The following is a 12274-nucleotide window of genomic DNA, read 5'->3' as shown; positions in this document are numbered from 1 at the left end:
AGACTCCTCCAAGCACCTTCCATAAACAATCTAATCAAATATAATACAAATCATTATAAAATACAATTAAAATCAACAGTTCACAGGAGATGGGTACAAGTAAACAATTCCAGCTGAACTCATTTAAATTATATTTTCATAAGCATCCCAAGATCCACAAGAACTTTTCTTAAGATCACAAAAATTCTGATAAGTCTCTACTCCCTTTCAATGAGTTGACTAGACCTAGTTCAGGAGTTCCATAGCAGAAGGCCTGGGATGCAGTAGTTGTCCAACATATTTTGGAGCTGAGCCCTAGAAAGGGAACTGTAAGGTGAAAGCCAGGATCTCAGGATTCTGTTGGAGTGAGATGCTAGTGTGTCTGGTCTTATTGCCCCACCAATGTTATGTGCAACTGGCTGTCACTGTTTTTCACCATTTAATATCAACTGACCAGGTGAAGAATCATAAAAAGCAAATTCAGTCTTTCTGGAGGTCTTTTCCAAGCATCACCTGCCCCTCTTTCTCTTTTGAGATTTATTTTACAGCCTCCTTCCTGATGTTTTCTTTGTGCCTCCAGATAAAAATACAAAAGGAGATCTTGATCAGATATTGGCAGATATTAAACATAAGGGGACGGGTGTATAAGTCTTAGCAAGGTCACCTTTCTTCATTCAGATCAGGTTTTGAACATCAAACCTTTGGAACACAGTCACCTGATGCTCTTAAAAAAAACTGAATTTCACTTTAGAGCAGCAAATTTTCTGGAAGTAAATAGGGGAAGGAGGAATGTCTGTTTTTAAATAAAAGAGTCCAACTCTGACCTAGAAAACTAAATCATTAGATAGTGGATCAATAGCGGAATTTAGGGTTTGGTTGTGAGATTGTATAATAAATATACAGCTGCAGTAGGTGGTATTTTAAAAACTAGGGGACTTCAGAGACTTTACTTAAAGAGAAGTAGTTGGATGGGTTACACACTTCTTATACTACTGAAACCCACATTCCATAATTCAAAAGTCGAATTCAGTAATTAGGAATTGTTAGAAACAGCTCAGGCCAAAATGAATATTTTCTGCAGTAAAGGGAGTGATCCAGACTACAATGCTAGTCAGGACCAACTCACCAGAGCATCCATCAAACATACATTTTGTAATCCTTCTCCCATCCAAAAGTTCCTCCTCCATTCACCACTGGCTGAGTTACTAAGGGAGCAATCCTAACTGGCACTTATGCTGGTATAGGTGCTCTGGAGGAGTCGCAAACGTGCCGTAAAGCACGTTTGCGCCTCCTTAGGAGGGAGCCACGTCAGCGCATCCAGATGTGCCGACGCGCAGACAGAGGCAAAAGCCTCTGCTGCAGCTCCCACACCACTGCTTGTGCCAGTGCAAGTGTGCGAAGATAGGCGTGGGGAGGGAGCGGGAGGGGGCTTACTGGGTGGGGAGGGCGGGCCCGGGAGCAGGCGTGTGGGGAGCTGGGGGCGGGGCTGGGACCTGGCAGTTATGCCGGATGCCAACCCCCATCCTCTGGAGGTGGCGCAGGTCCGAGGAGACCCATAGGGGCGTGCGGCCCTTACCCAGGGGTAAGGGGAAGAGCTTCCCCTTGCCCCTGGTTGAGCCGCTGCTCGCTGCAATCCCATATTGGATGCAGTGCAAGCCTCCTGGCTTGCCTGCTCCAGCGCAGGTTAGGATTTTGCCTTAAGAGGTTAGATCCTTTCCGATTACCTACAACATATAGCTCCTTGATATGTTCCCTCATCCTGCACATACATCTCATGTTCATGCAAAACACCCAATTAGCTATGCGGGTGTGTGAGTCCATATTCATTTGCTAATTAAGCATGTGTACTAAAACTTAAACTTTTACTGTCCTTCACTACTTTGCTTTTGAGCCTAATTGGGAAGCCTCTGAAGCATCTGGTTTTATCTGGTCCTATCCTACTCCCTATGCTTTATCTATACTTTCAGCTTCTCTCAGCATTCTATCAAAATAATGAACTTTGCAAAACTAACTACACCTCTAAAATAATAGCTTCTGCTAAGTTAGGTATTTTCCTATCTTAAGGTTATAGGTTCTGCATCAAATCATAAACCATAAATCCTATACCATGAACTCTATTCCTCTCAGTATGGCCTGCACAAACAAGTATTTGCAATCTATAATGCTTGAAAAATCAAAACAAAATATGAAAATGGTCTGGTGCAGACTTCCACTTAAGCAGTAATTAAGCTGTTTCTGCCCAGTGTTGCATATATGCAACAGTGACCAAATGTGTTCACCTGCGGCCTGGGCAGAAATGGGCTAAACCATATTACAAGCTGTGCTAGAATTCTCTTTTGACAATTCTTTAAGTTGGGACATGAGCATGCCTGGAATGTTTTGCTTGGAACTCCATAATATTTTCCAGTAGTATGCTTCTAGCTGTTTTCCCCAATGCCCTTTAGTCTCCAATCTTGTTCACACTTACCTGGAAGTAAACCCCATTGGCTATAATGGTACTTAATTCTGAGTAGACATGCATAGGATTTGGCTCTTATTCACTTATCTGTCCGTTTTGGTCTCTTTGTAGATACATAGATTCACTCCTTGAAATTGATTCCTTAGAAATCTCCTAGTATTTACAGTTTTCTCCTTTACCTACCCTGTCCATTTAAAGTTCTCTAGGATCATCTTGTTGACCTCAGAAGTATCTCTCTCTGGAAACTCATCTCCATTTAGCAAACTCTCCCTCACTTCACCTGTTCTTGCCATAGTCAGTGTACACAATGAGAAAGCGGGCAAGATGATTCAAGCACCATATTGTGTTTTAGTTGACTTTTTAAAATGGTAAAATCCTTGATGTGCCTTGTTTCACCTCATTGTTTGAATGCTCTGAATCTTTTCTAGAGCTTTCTTTCCGAGTCTGGATGTGTGGAGGCAGCCTGGAGATTGTTCCCTGTAGCCGTGTGGGCCATGTTTTTAGAAAACGCCATCCGTATGACTTCCCTGAAGGAAATGCACTCACCTATATCAAGTAGGAAAGCGTTACTCCTTGATCTGAGTTCAGGAAAGATCAGGGTGGAAGCAGTTAGGCTTTGCTGAAGTTTGTTCTAGGGAAAGTAACGGTTTTGGAGCCTGTTCTTTGAGGTGTTTTGCTCCCTTTTCCTTCACCCCAGAAAGACCTAATATCTACCTGGATATTCCTGGACCAACTGTTCTTCTCCTGTTTTATGGATTGAAATTTGTAGCCACTGCTTCCCTGATGCACAGGAATTAACATTTTAAATGTGTCCCAGTCATTCAGTCATTTCAGATCCTGAAGAATTGTACTATAGGGTTAGGGTAGGGGTTCCCAAAGAGTGTCCCAGAACGCCTTAGGCCAGTGGTTCTCAAACTTTTTAGCCCAGGACCCACTTATTAGAATGATAATCTGTTGGGACCCACCAGAAGTGTTGTCATTAACCTGGAAATGATGTCATGGCCAGAAGTGACATCATCAAGCAGGACAAATTTTTTAATAATCCTAGGCTGCAATCCTATCCACACTAATCCAGGTGTAAGCTCCACTGACTATCATTATTAAAAGCATATACATTGCAGCCTGTTAAAAGTACAGATCTGCCCAAGTGCAGTCACATACCATGTTGGCATCAAGTCTAATTTACTAAAAATAAAATATTGAAATGAATGGGGACCCACCTGAAATTGGCTTGTGATCCACTTAGTGGGTCTCGTCCCACAGTTTGAGAAACAGGGCATTACTGCATACTCACAGGGATACCGCAGGATGGTTCTAGTGGCCCCTCCTTCCTGTTTTTCCAGGCACACCATCTTGGCTCTCACAAGATCTTGCGAGAGCCAAGATGGTGGCACATGGCTGAGCCAGGAAGAAGAGGCTGTGGTAGTGATGTGGTTTGGGAACCACAGGGCATTGGTGGTCTTTCTTCCTATGCTTGGAAAAAGCATTTTACTTATCAAGTGCAGTGGATGAGATATACCCCAACTTTTGCAGCAGTTTATAGAAACCAGGGAGCTGTATTGGCAATGAGTCCTAGTGAGGGATAACTCAACTAATTTGTTGTAGCAAAAACAAGTCTTCTCTAGCAGTATCTGTAGTAATATACAATACAAACATGTTTTTAGCTGCCATCGTGTGTTTCCCATGACATTTAGTCCCAGACAAGGGTATTGGCAGTTTGTAAGATTTTATGGTGAAATTAACACTGGGTTATTACAGACCAAAAATATTGTCCCTGAGTAGTTGTAGTCCTGTACTATAAACAATAAAATTTAATTAAAAACTTTACTGGGCTCTGCTGCTTCACAGGGATTCAGCAGCAATCCAGTTTCACACATAGGTGTGTCACCATCACATCTCGTTTGGTGTTTAACGTTTTCATTCGGGGTGTTGTTGGATTGACCAGGTTTGGTTCTGACTGAAGAGTGGCCTACGCCCATCAGAGGACCTATCTGACCAAGCCAACCCCCACCCCAATCCTAAGTACAGGTGACAGTGGTAGCAGCCACTGTTTTCCTGGCTCCCTGCTGAAAAGGGGGGAAGAAGGACGGGCCGACCCAGAGCAGCATAGAATAGCTTTTTTTAAAAAGCGAAAGAAGCTGTCGGCACTACCAGCTTCTTTCACTTTAAAAAGTAGTGGAAAAAACAGGGTGGCGGGGGGCATGGATGCTACTGCCGCCCCGCTGGCTTGGCATCCTAGGACATTTGCCCCCCTTGCCCTCCCATACAGCTACACCAGTGATAGCACCCAGTGCAGCATTAGATGGCTGACAAGGATTCTGGATTCATTGGCAGAGTTCGGGGCAGGGCAGGGCAGGGCTAGGGCCCCTAGAACCTGTTGCTGGCACTGCTTAAATGGCACCTCTCTTCTTGCAATAAAGTAGTGGTTCTCAAACCTTTTAGCACCGGGATCCAATTTTTAGAATGACAATCTGTTGGGACCCACCAGAAGTGATGTCATTAACCTGGAAGTTACGTCATGGCCGGAAATGACATCATCAACCAGGAAAGTTTTAACGCCCCCATACAACATGTCATGTCACTTTCAGGAGACGTTCTGGACCGAGAAGCAGCCTCTGGGGGCTTCCAGAAAGGCTTTGCGGTCAAAGCAGTGGTGGGCCACAACCTACATGTTGGTTGCATTACACTCATGCACTGCAGGTGGATGTGTGGCACAATCTCACATTAAACTAATTCCTGCTTTGGGGGAGGTGTAATCCTGGTCTTTCAAGTTTAATGATGCTATAGTAAGTCAGCAGCATGAAAATGTTATGAGAAGTTCGCCCTGATTCCATGTTATAGCAGCAATGTCTCCCATTCCACCTGCAGAAATACCAAGCGTACAGCAGAAGTGTGGATGGATGAGTACAAACAGTATTACTATGAGGCCCGGCCATCTGCCATTGGTAAATCATTTGGAAGGTAAGTATCCCAAACCAGACCAGGTAAAAAGCAAGAGGCGAACAGACATGCGAGAGACCGGATTTGATCCACAGGTTCCCAAAATCTGCTCTAAACTTGAAAAAAACATGTAAAATACATTGACAGTGGGTCCTCTTTATCCACAGATTCAGAATCCGGGAATTGACCCACCGTAGGTTCCAAACCCGAAGGAGGACCTACAGAAGACCTCCCAGATGTGACTGGAGGCATCTTCTGGTTGCATTCAGGAGGCATTCTGAGGGCCAGGGAGGCCTCTCCGGGCCTCAGAATACCCTCCCTTGAGGTGTCCGAAAGGCACTTTCAGTCACATCTGGAGGTCAGGTGAAGGCCCCAACATGTGAATTTGGTTATCTGACGGTTTTGCCATTTGCAGAGGTCCCAGGAATGGAACCCCCATGGATGCCGAGGGCAGACCTGTTTAAGAGCCCAGTCCCTTGGGCTGGCCTGGGAGGGTTGTAAACGTGCCGTAAGGCACATTTGTGCCTCCTTGGGAGGAAGCCGGGCCGGCGCTAGCAGAAGAGCCAGCCTGCGAAGGCTGACGGAAGCCTCCATGCTGGCTTCCTCCCAGCGTCTTGCGTCAGCTCAGGTGACCTGATGCAAGGACAAAAGGTAGGTGGCGGGGAGGCAGGGAGGAGAAGGAAGGGAGGCGTTCCTGAGTGGGTGGAGGGTGGGTGATGGGCAGCCCTGGGGCAGGGAGCGGGAGGCAGGGCTGGGATCCAGCCGTTATGTTCCTGGGGTGAACAGAGTGGCTTCAAGCTGCTCCGCTCTCCTCAGACTTGCACCACTCAGAGGTGGCGCAAGTCCGAGGACACCAATTGGGGCAGCACCCCTTACCCAAACGTAAGGAGAAATGGTTCCCCTTGCCTCTGGCTGAGCTGCTTCTGCCCCCTATCCTGTGCTGGATACAGTGCAAGCCTCCTGGCTTGCCTGTTCCAGAGCAGGATAGGATTGCACTAAGTTCTCTAAGCATGGTACTCTGTAAATATATCACTGTACTGTTTTAACAGCAATACCTGAAATATGGTTTGCACCTGAGACATACGTGCATTTAATAATGTTTTAAGTGCACTTGTGTTCTGCTGTCTCATGAGAACCTTTTCATTTTGCAAGGAAAAAATGATATAAACAGTTGCTTTTGCTTCCAGTATTGCAGACCGAGTGGAGCATCGCAGGAAACTGAACTGTAAATCCTTCCAGTGGTACTTGGAGAATGTCTACCCCGAGCTCAAGTGAGTCATTCTTTGAGTCTCAAGCAAAACTGCAGGATGCATATTTTAAAGAAAACTTTTCCAAGAGGTAATGCATGCCGGTGGGGCCCTGGAGGCATGACAGATTGGAGGTTCTTTTGTGGGGCAAGTTTCCTCACTCCTCACTCCCTGTGGTTCTGTCTGGCTTGAGTATTCATTTGAGTTAGGTGCCCCTTTACTGTTGATAACAAACTTGGTTTCTGAGTGGATACCAAAATAAGAGACTGAGTACATCCCAGGAAAAAAATGGTGGGAAGTGGTAACTGCTGGAAGGCACGGTGGGTTGTATTCAGATTTTTGGCATAAAGGAAAAGAAGAATGAGACCCTGTGGTCATGGGGGCCTCTTCCTCCCCCCCCCCCCAGGGGAGCAACCCTGCATCAAAAGAGGTATGAGATGTGCTGGTGTAAAGAAAAGGCGTATATTGGAGCCCAACTCCAAAACAATTTTATTCTGACCTGTGAACACAAAGTAGGGGTCCAATCATCTTGTTGTCTCCATCGGAGGTTGGTTCTGAGGTTCGCAGAGGCCTGCCTACCCCTCTAGGCAAGGGATAATAGGGTAATGGAGGGTTGGGCTATTTGCCTCTGGATCCAGAGGGCAAGGACAGCCTCAGTGTGATCCACCCAGTCCCTTTCTGAGTGCCAGATGAGAGCCCTCCCTCTGAGCTCAGGATGATGTACCCACTGGTCTCTGACCATCTTCCAGTCACACTCTCCACCTCCCCAGCTATGGTAGCCAGCCCAGTCCTGCAGTTCCTTTCCCCACTGGGGCTTCTTCCCTTTGTCCCTTCTTTTGCTCCTTCTGCACTTTTTACCTTGCTCTCTCCTTCCTGTCTCTCCTTCTTGACCTTCTCCTGTCATTTCTTGGCACCCACTCATCTTTCATTTTCCTGTTCACCTGCTCCTCTTGCTCCTTCCTGCTTTAGTTCCCCAGTTTCCACCACCCTAGTCCTTCATCCTCGTTTGCTCATGTTCCTGCTGCTCAGCTACTCAGTCATCAGCAGGTGCGGCTTCTCTGGCTAGTTCTCCCTTTTCCCTGACCCTCAGTTGGCTGGTGCTCTGTGGTGATGTCACTGCTGATGACCGCAAAATTAGGCTGGCTACCAAGTTGTCCTGCTGTGGCCCAATCAGCCGCTGGGTGAGAGACACGGGTCACAGACCCTCATAAACGAGATGTATCCTTTTACGAGACATTCTGGAAGGCAAAAATAAAATTATATACCTACTCAGAAAATAATGGAGTCAGGCATCATAACAAAGAGAGAGGAAATGAAAATATTTCTTGAGAAGTAGCTCTGGCAACATGCTAAGGAGTTATAATTCATTTGTATTATAATCCATGAATTTGATTGTGAAAGCTTTTGCTTTACAATTTGAAAAAGATCAAGAAGGCTGCCCTCAGTAGCGAAACTCCCCAGCCCCACACCCTAGGGCAGGGGTGTCCAAAGTTTTTGACAGGAGGGCCACATCATCTCTCTTACACTGTGTCGGGGGCTGAGGAAAAAACAAATTAATTTACATTTAAAATTTGAATAAATTTACCTAAGTTTACATAAATGAATATATTAAAGATGAACTTATATGAACGAATGAAGGTCTTGCAATAGCTCAAGGCCTATAAAAGGCCTTGCACAAAGCAAGGCTGGCCTTTCCTTTGCTGCCGCTACTGCATCGCAGATGTGAAACAGCAAGCAGTGGAGGGAGCCCTCATCCCACAGCACATGTGAGAGGTCAAACAGTCACCCTCATGCTGAAAGCAGTTGCGTCTGGCCAATGAAGGCTCCAGCAAGTCTCTGGAGGGCCAGAGGCTCATTGGAGACTGGGGGCTCTCTGAGGGCCGCATTGGGAGTCCTCAAGGGCTGCAAGTGGCCCCAGGGCCAGGGTTTGGGCACCCCAGCCCTAGGGCAAAGGTTCATGAAGGAGCCTCCCTCTGTCGGATGCCGCCACCCCACCCCCACTCACCCCCCGTGCACAAATCCGCTCCCCATTTACCTGGAGCGCACAAAGCCTCATGCGACTCCAGAATGCGTCAGGGAAACCTCCTGAAGCTTCCCCAATGTTTTAAACTGAGGTTCTGGCAAACTGCATTGGGAGCCTCAGGAAGGTTTCCACGCAGCCCTAGAGGCATGTGAGGCTCTCACCCAGAGCATTTGTCCCATTCATTTAATGGCAGCCTGCCAGCGATTGCCCTAGTGGATTGTGCCAGCTGAGTTGAGTCACTGAGGTAAATCTGATATAAGGTTTTTTTTTCCTGTAGTCTGAAGACCTCAATCCTTCTGTCACTGAATATACTAAAAGGTGGTTAAATTATCAACCTTGGAAAAAACAGAAGACTTCTCAAATTCTCATATAATTTGGAGCCTGGGAGAAGTGTACAAATGCAACTATGTTCGCACAACTAGAAGGCTCTCATTCTCACCAATGGCATTTTCCTTCTTAAATCCTTTCATTAATTTCCACAGATAACTATATTTGTTTTTCTTGCTTAACGAACTTTGTGTGTCCTGTGCTGCTACTGTGTTTCACTTTCAAGCTGGGATGGTGTTTTTTGGGAGTGCGCAGAACTGTTCTTATACACATTTGAAAAATGCATTTTATTTTCTTCTGAATCGACAAAGCTCTCAAAACAACAAAACAAAACTAACAAAATTATCAAATATAGAGCTGGTGATTGATAATTTTGTATTTTGGTTTGTTTTAATGTTTGGTCTCACAGGGTTCCAGAAAAGGAGTTGGTTCCTGGGATCATCAAGCAAGGTGCAAATTGCTTGGAATCTCAGGGTCAGGACACAGCCGGAAACTCTCTAGCAGGGGTTGGGAGCTGTAAAGGGACAGTGAACAACCCTGCTGCCACCCAGGTGAGACGGTCCTGTATTGTTTTCAGCTGTTGTTGAATGCCTACTGGGAAAGACAAATGTATGTCTTTGAGGCACGTGGGTCTGTGTCCCTGGCAGAGATAGCTAGGAAAAATGGCCTTGTCTCAGTACTTCCTTCAAGCAGCACTGATTCTCATAGCTGGGAGAGAAGGGGCTGACTGAAACCCATCCCATTTTGAGCTGCTCCTCAGCCAACTGAATATGTTCTAGTTGGTAAAGCAAGCACACAGCAAAGCCATCATAAGATTGAAAGCTCGGCCTCCTGAATGGAAGTGCGAATACACTTCCATAAGCAAATACACACCATTTACTGAGCCCTTGGAATATGGACTGCCTGCATACGCGCATCAGCAACCAGAACAGATTTTAAACATAAGGGAAGAAGTTTGGAATAATCCAGAGGTCACTGAAACAGGTCCCAAGGGCTCTAGCAGTATTCAGGTAGCTATTGAGGGTGGAGGCGGTGGCTGTTTAGCAGGTAAGATAACTTTGGTCTTGAAGGAAGTGATAGAGTTGGGAGATGGCGTGAAAGATGTACCTGATCCCTTATTTTAGTACAGCCTGAGGTCACAGTTCAAGTGACTGGATGGGAAAGTGTAGCTTTGTCCCTTACTATAGCCTGCAGTTGTCCAGCCCAGTAGCATAGCCAGAAGGGGGATGAAATGGCAAGTATTGCAGGCACTGCAATGCGCCATGTAAGCGCCCCCTCCCATTCACCATCAGAGCCATTCCAGGCAGCAACGGCAATGCACAGGCATTGTTAATGGTCCAGCCCATACCAAAAAAAAAAAGTGGAAAACTTTTCTTTAAGTGACACTAACTATGGCGTTATGGAAATAAAAGTTGCTCTCTTAAGGCTGTTTTACACAATTATTTTTTGCCTACTCAGGAAGTACTACCATGAAGGGGGAAAGTGTTGCCTCATGTGTGATGAACATGTAAAGTGTATTTTGTTGCATATATGATAGTTAAGAGGCTACTTAACTATGGCTTTCAGGATCCACTGGGTGCAGACATTCGCATGTTTGTTTTTGTCATTGTCTACACATGCAGTTTTTGCTACATGGAAGTCTAGAAAAGCTCCAATCTTCATGATTCCTAGCTAACCTGTTTTGCCTCAGGGGTCTCCAAACCCTGGCCCAGGGGCCAGATGCAGCCCACAGTGAGCCTCTGTCCAACCCACGGCCAGGCTCTTTTCCCCTGAAAGCCTCTGGCCCACTCAACTGAACACAACTGGAGCTGTGCTCTGGTTGTGTCTGGAGGGTGTTCTGAGGTCCAGAGAAGTTAAATGAATGAGCTCATTCATTCATTTAAGTTCCATCTCTAATTTATTCATTTAAATTTTATATTTAAATTTTTTTTCCTCAACACCATGCCAGATATTTGATGTGGCCCTCTTGCCAAAAAGTTTGGAGACCTCTGCCTTATATGGTAATAGCAACTGCTTGATATTTCTGTGAGCTGTGCTAGTTGCTAATTGAAAGATATAGTTCTACTTCCATGTCACCACAGGTGATATAGGTGTTAGTTCTAGATGGGGTTGCACAGGAAATTAACCCAGAATTTTACCCTGCAATTAATTTGATTTAGAAGTTATTATAACAAGATTAAATGGAACTTCCTTTCCTGAATCTGTGTTAGCTCTGCTTGTGCTGGAGTGGTGGCAAACCTCGTCTTTACTGAGTAAGAATTGGTTAAAAATATTCTGAGGAGGACTTAAAATAGTATTTGCTTCCTCTACAATTCTCTGTTGGTTTTTATAGTAGAACTGCTGTGTAACGTAAAGGGCCGTGCTCTCTGCTGGTGTAAATTGGCAAAATCCTCCATAACCTTTAGTGGATTCCAGTGCATTAATCCCAGCGGATGATCTTGATTGAGAACTCCCCATTCAGATGCCACCATGTGGCAAGGAAACAGCTTGAGTAAGCAAAAGGTCACAGTTGGATACCACATGCCAAGGAATGCTCTTTCGCATCTGTTAACAGTGGAGAAGACAGTGTCCAACAAGCTGTTTGATTTGACTTGCTGTGCTATTTTGTTAGTGTTTGAAATTACTGAAATTTCATTGAACTGCATAGCTGTCCTGGGAATTATCCCATTGAAAAAGGCAAACTCTAATTATCTTTGGGAAGGGGGGTTATTAGGTGGGAGGATAAATCAATGAAGTGGGCTGGCACTCTTGTTCTGTTTTGTGAGTGTGTGGATGTGTAAGCTGCATCACTAATGATGAATTGCTTGTTTTACCACCACAGACTACAGCTGGTGAATGTTTTAGAAACTGATTGATACATTGCCCTATTGTAGAAGAGAAGTAGACACTGTTGCCTGGTCTAGGACCAAAAACACTTGGACTTGAGTCTGCTCTAGTACAGCCTATGCAGGGGTGGCCAAATGATGGCCTGCAAGCCCCGTGAAGCTCTTTGTCATATAATGTGCGGCTCTCAGAAATACATTGGCTGATTTCCTTTGTGTATCACTATTTATATAAAAGGAAAATAATACATTTTCAAGCTTTATAATACAACCAGGTATCAATTGAGAGTCCATGGAAGTTAAAACATAAGTTTAATGTTCATGATGAGTAAATCTATTTAAGAATTTAAATGCTTCTAAATTTTGTGGCTCTCAGCCTGAAGTTTATCATATGTGGCTCTTAAGTTAAGCAACTTTGACCATCCCTGGCCTATGCCAATGATGAGCAAAGGCAGAAAAAATTGAAATCCTATTTTTA

At 45.1% G+C, this 12274-nt stretch overlaps 1 protein-coding gene across 1 annotated transcript in view; it reads left to right on the top strand.

The window, feature by feature from the left end:
* Positions 1-12274, top strand: part of GALNT16 (polypeptide N-acetylgalactosaminyltransferase 16) — a 178870-nt gene that overhangs the window by 142149 nt on the left and 24447 nt on the right. The window contains exons 10-13 of the mRNA XM_066632335.1: positions 2866-2992; positions 5306-5398; positions 6565-6648; positions 9384-9525. Of these exons, the coding sequence (XP_066488432.1) occupies positions 2866-2992; positions 5306-5398; positions 6565-6648; positions 9384-9525 (446 nt within the window). The remainder of the gene's footprint in view (positions 1-2865; positions 2993-5305; positions 5399-6564; positions 6649-9383; positions 9526-12274) is intronic.

This window comes from Tiliqua scincoides, chromosome 1 (assembly GCF_035046505.1).
Source record: "Tiliqua scincoides isolate rTilSci1 chromosome 1, rTilSci1.hap2, whole genome shotgun sequence".
Lineage (NCBI taxonomy): Eukaryota > Metazoa > Chordata > Lepidosauria > Squamata > Scincidae > Tiliqua > Tiliqua scincoides.
Note: the sequence above shows the minus strand (reverse complement) of the source record. Positions and strands in the feature narration are given on the sequence as shown.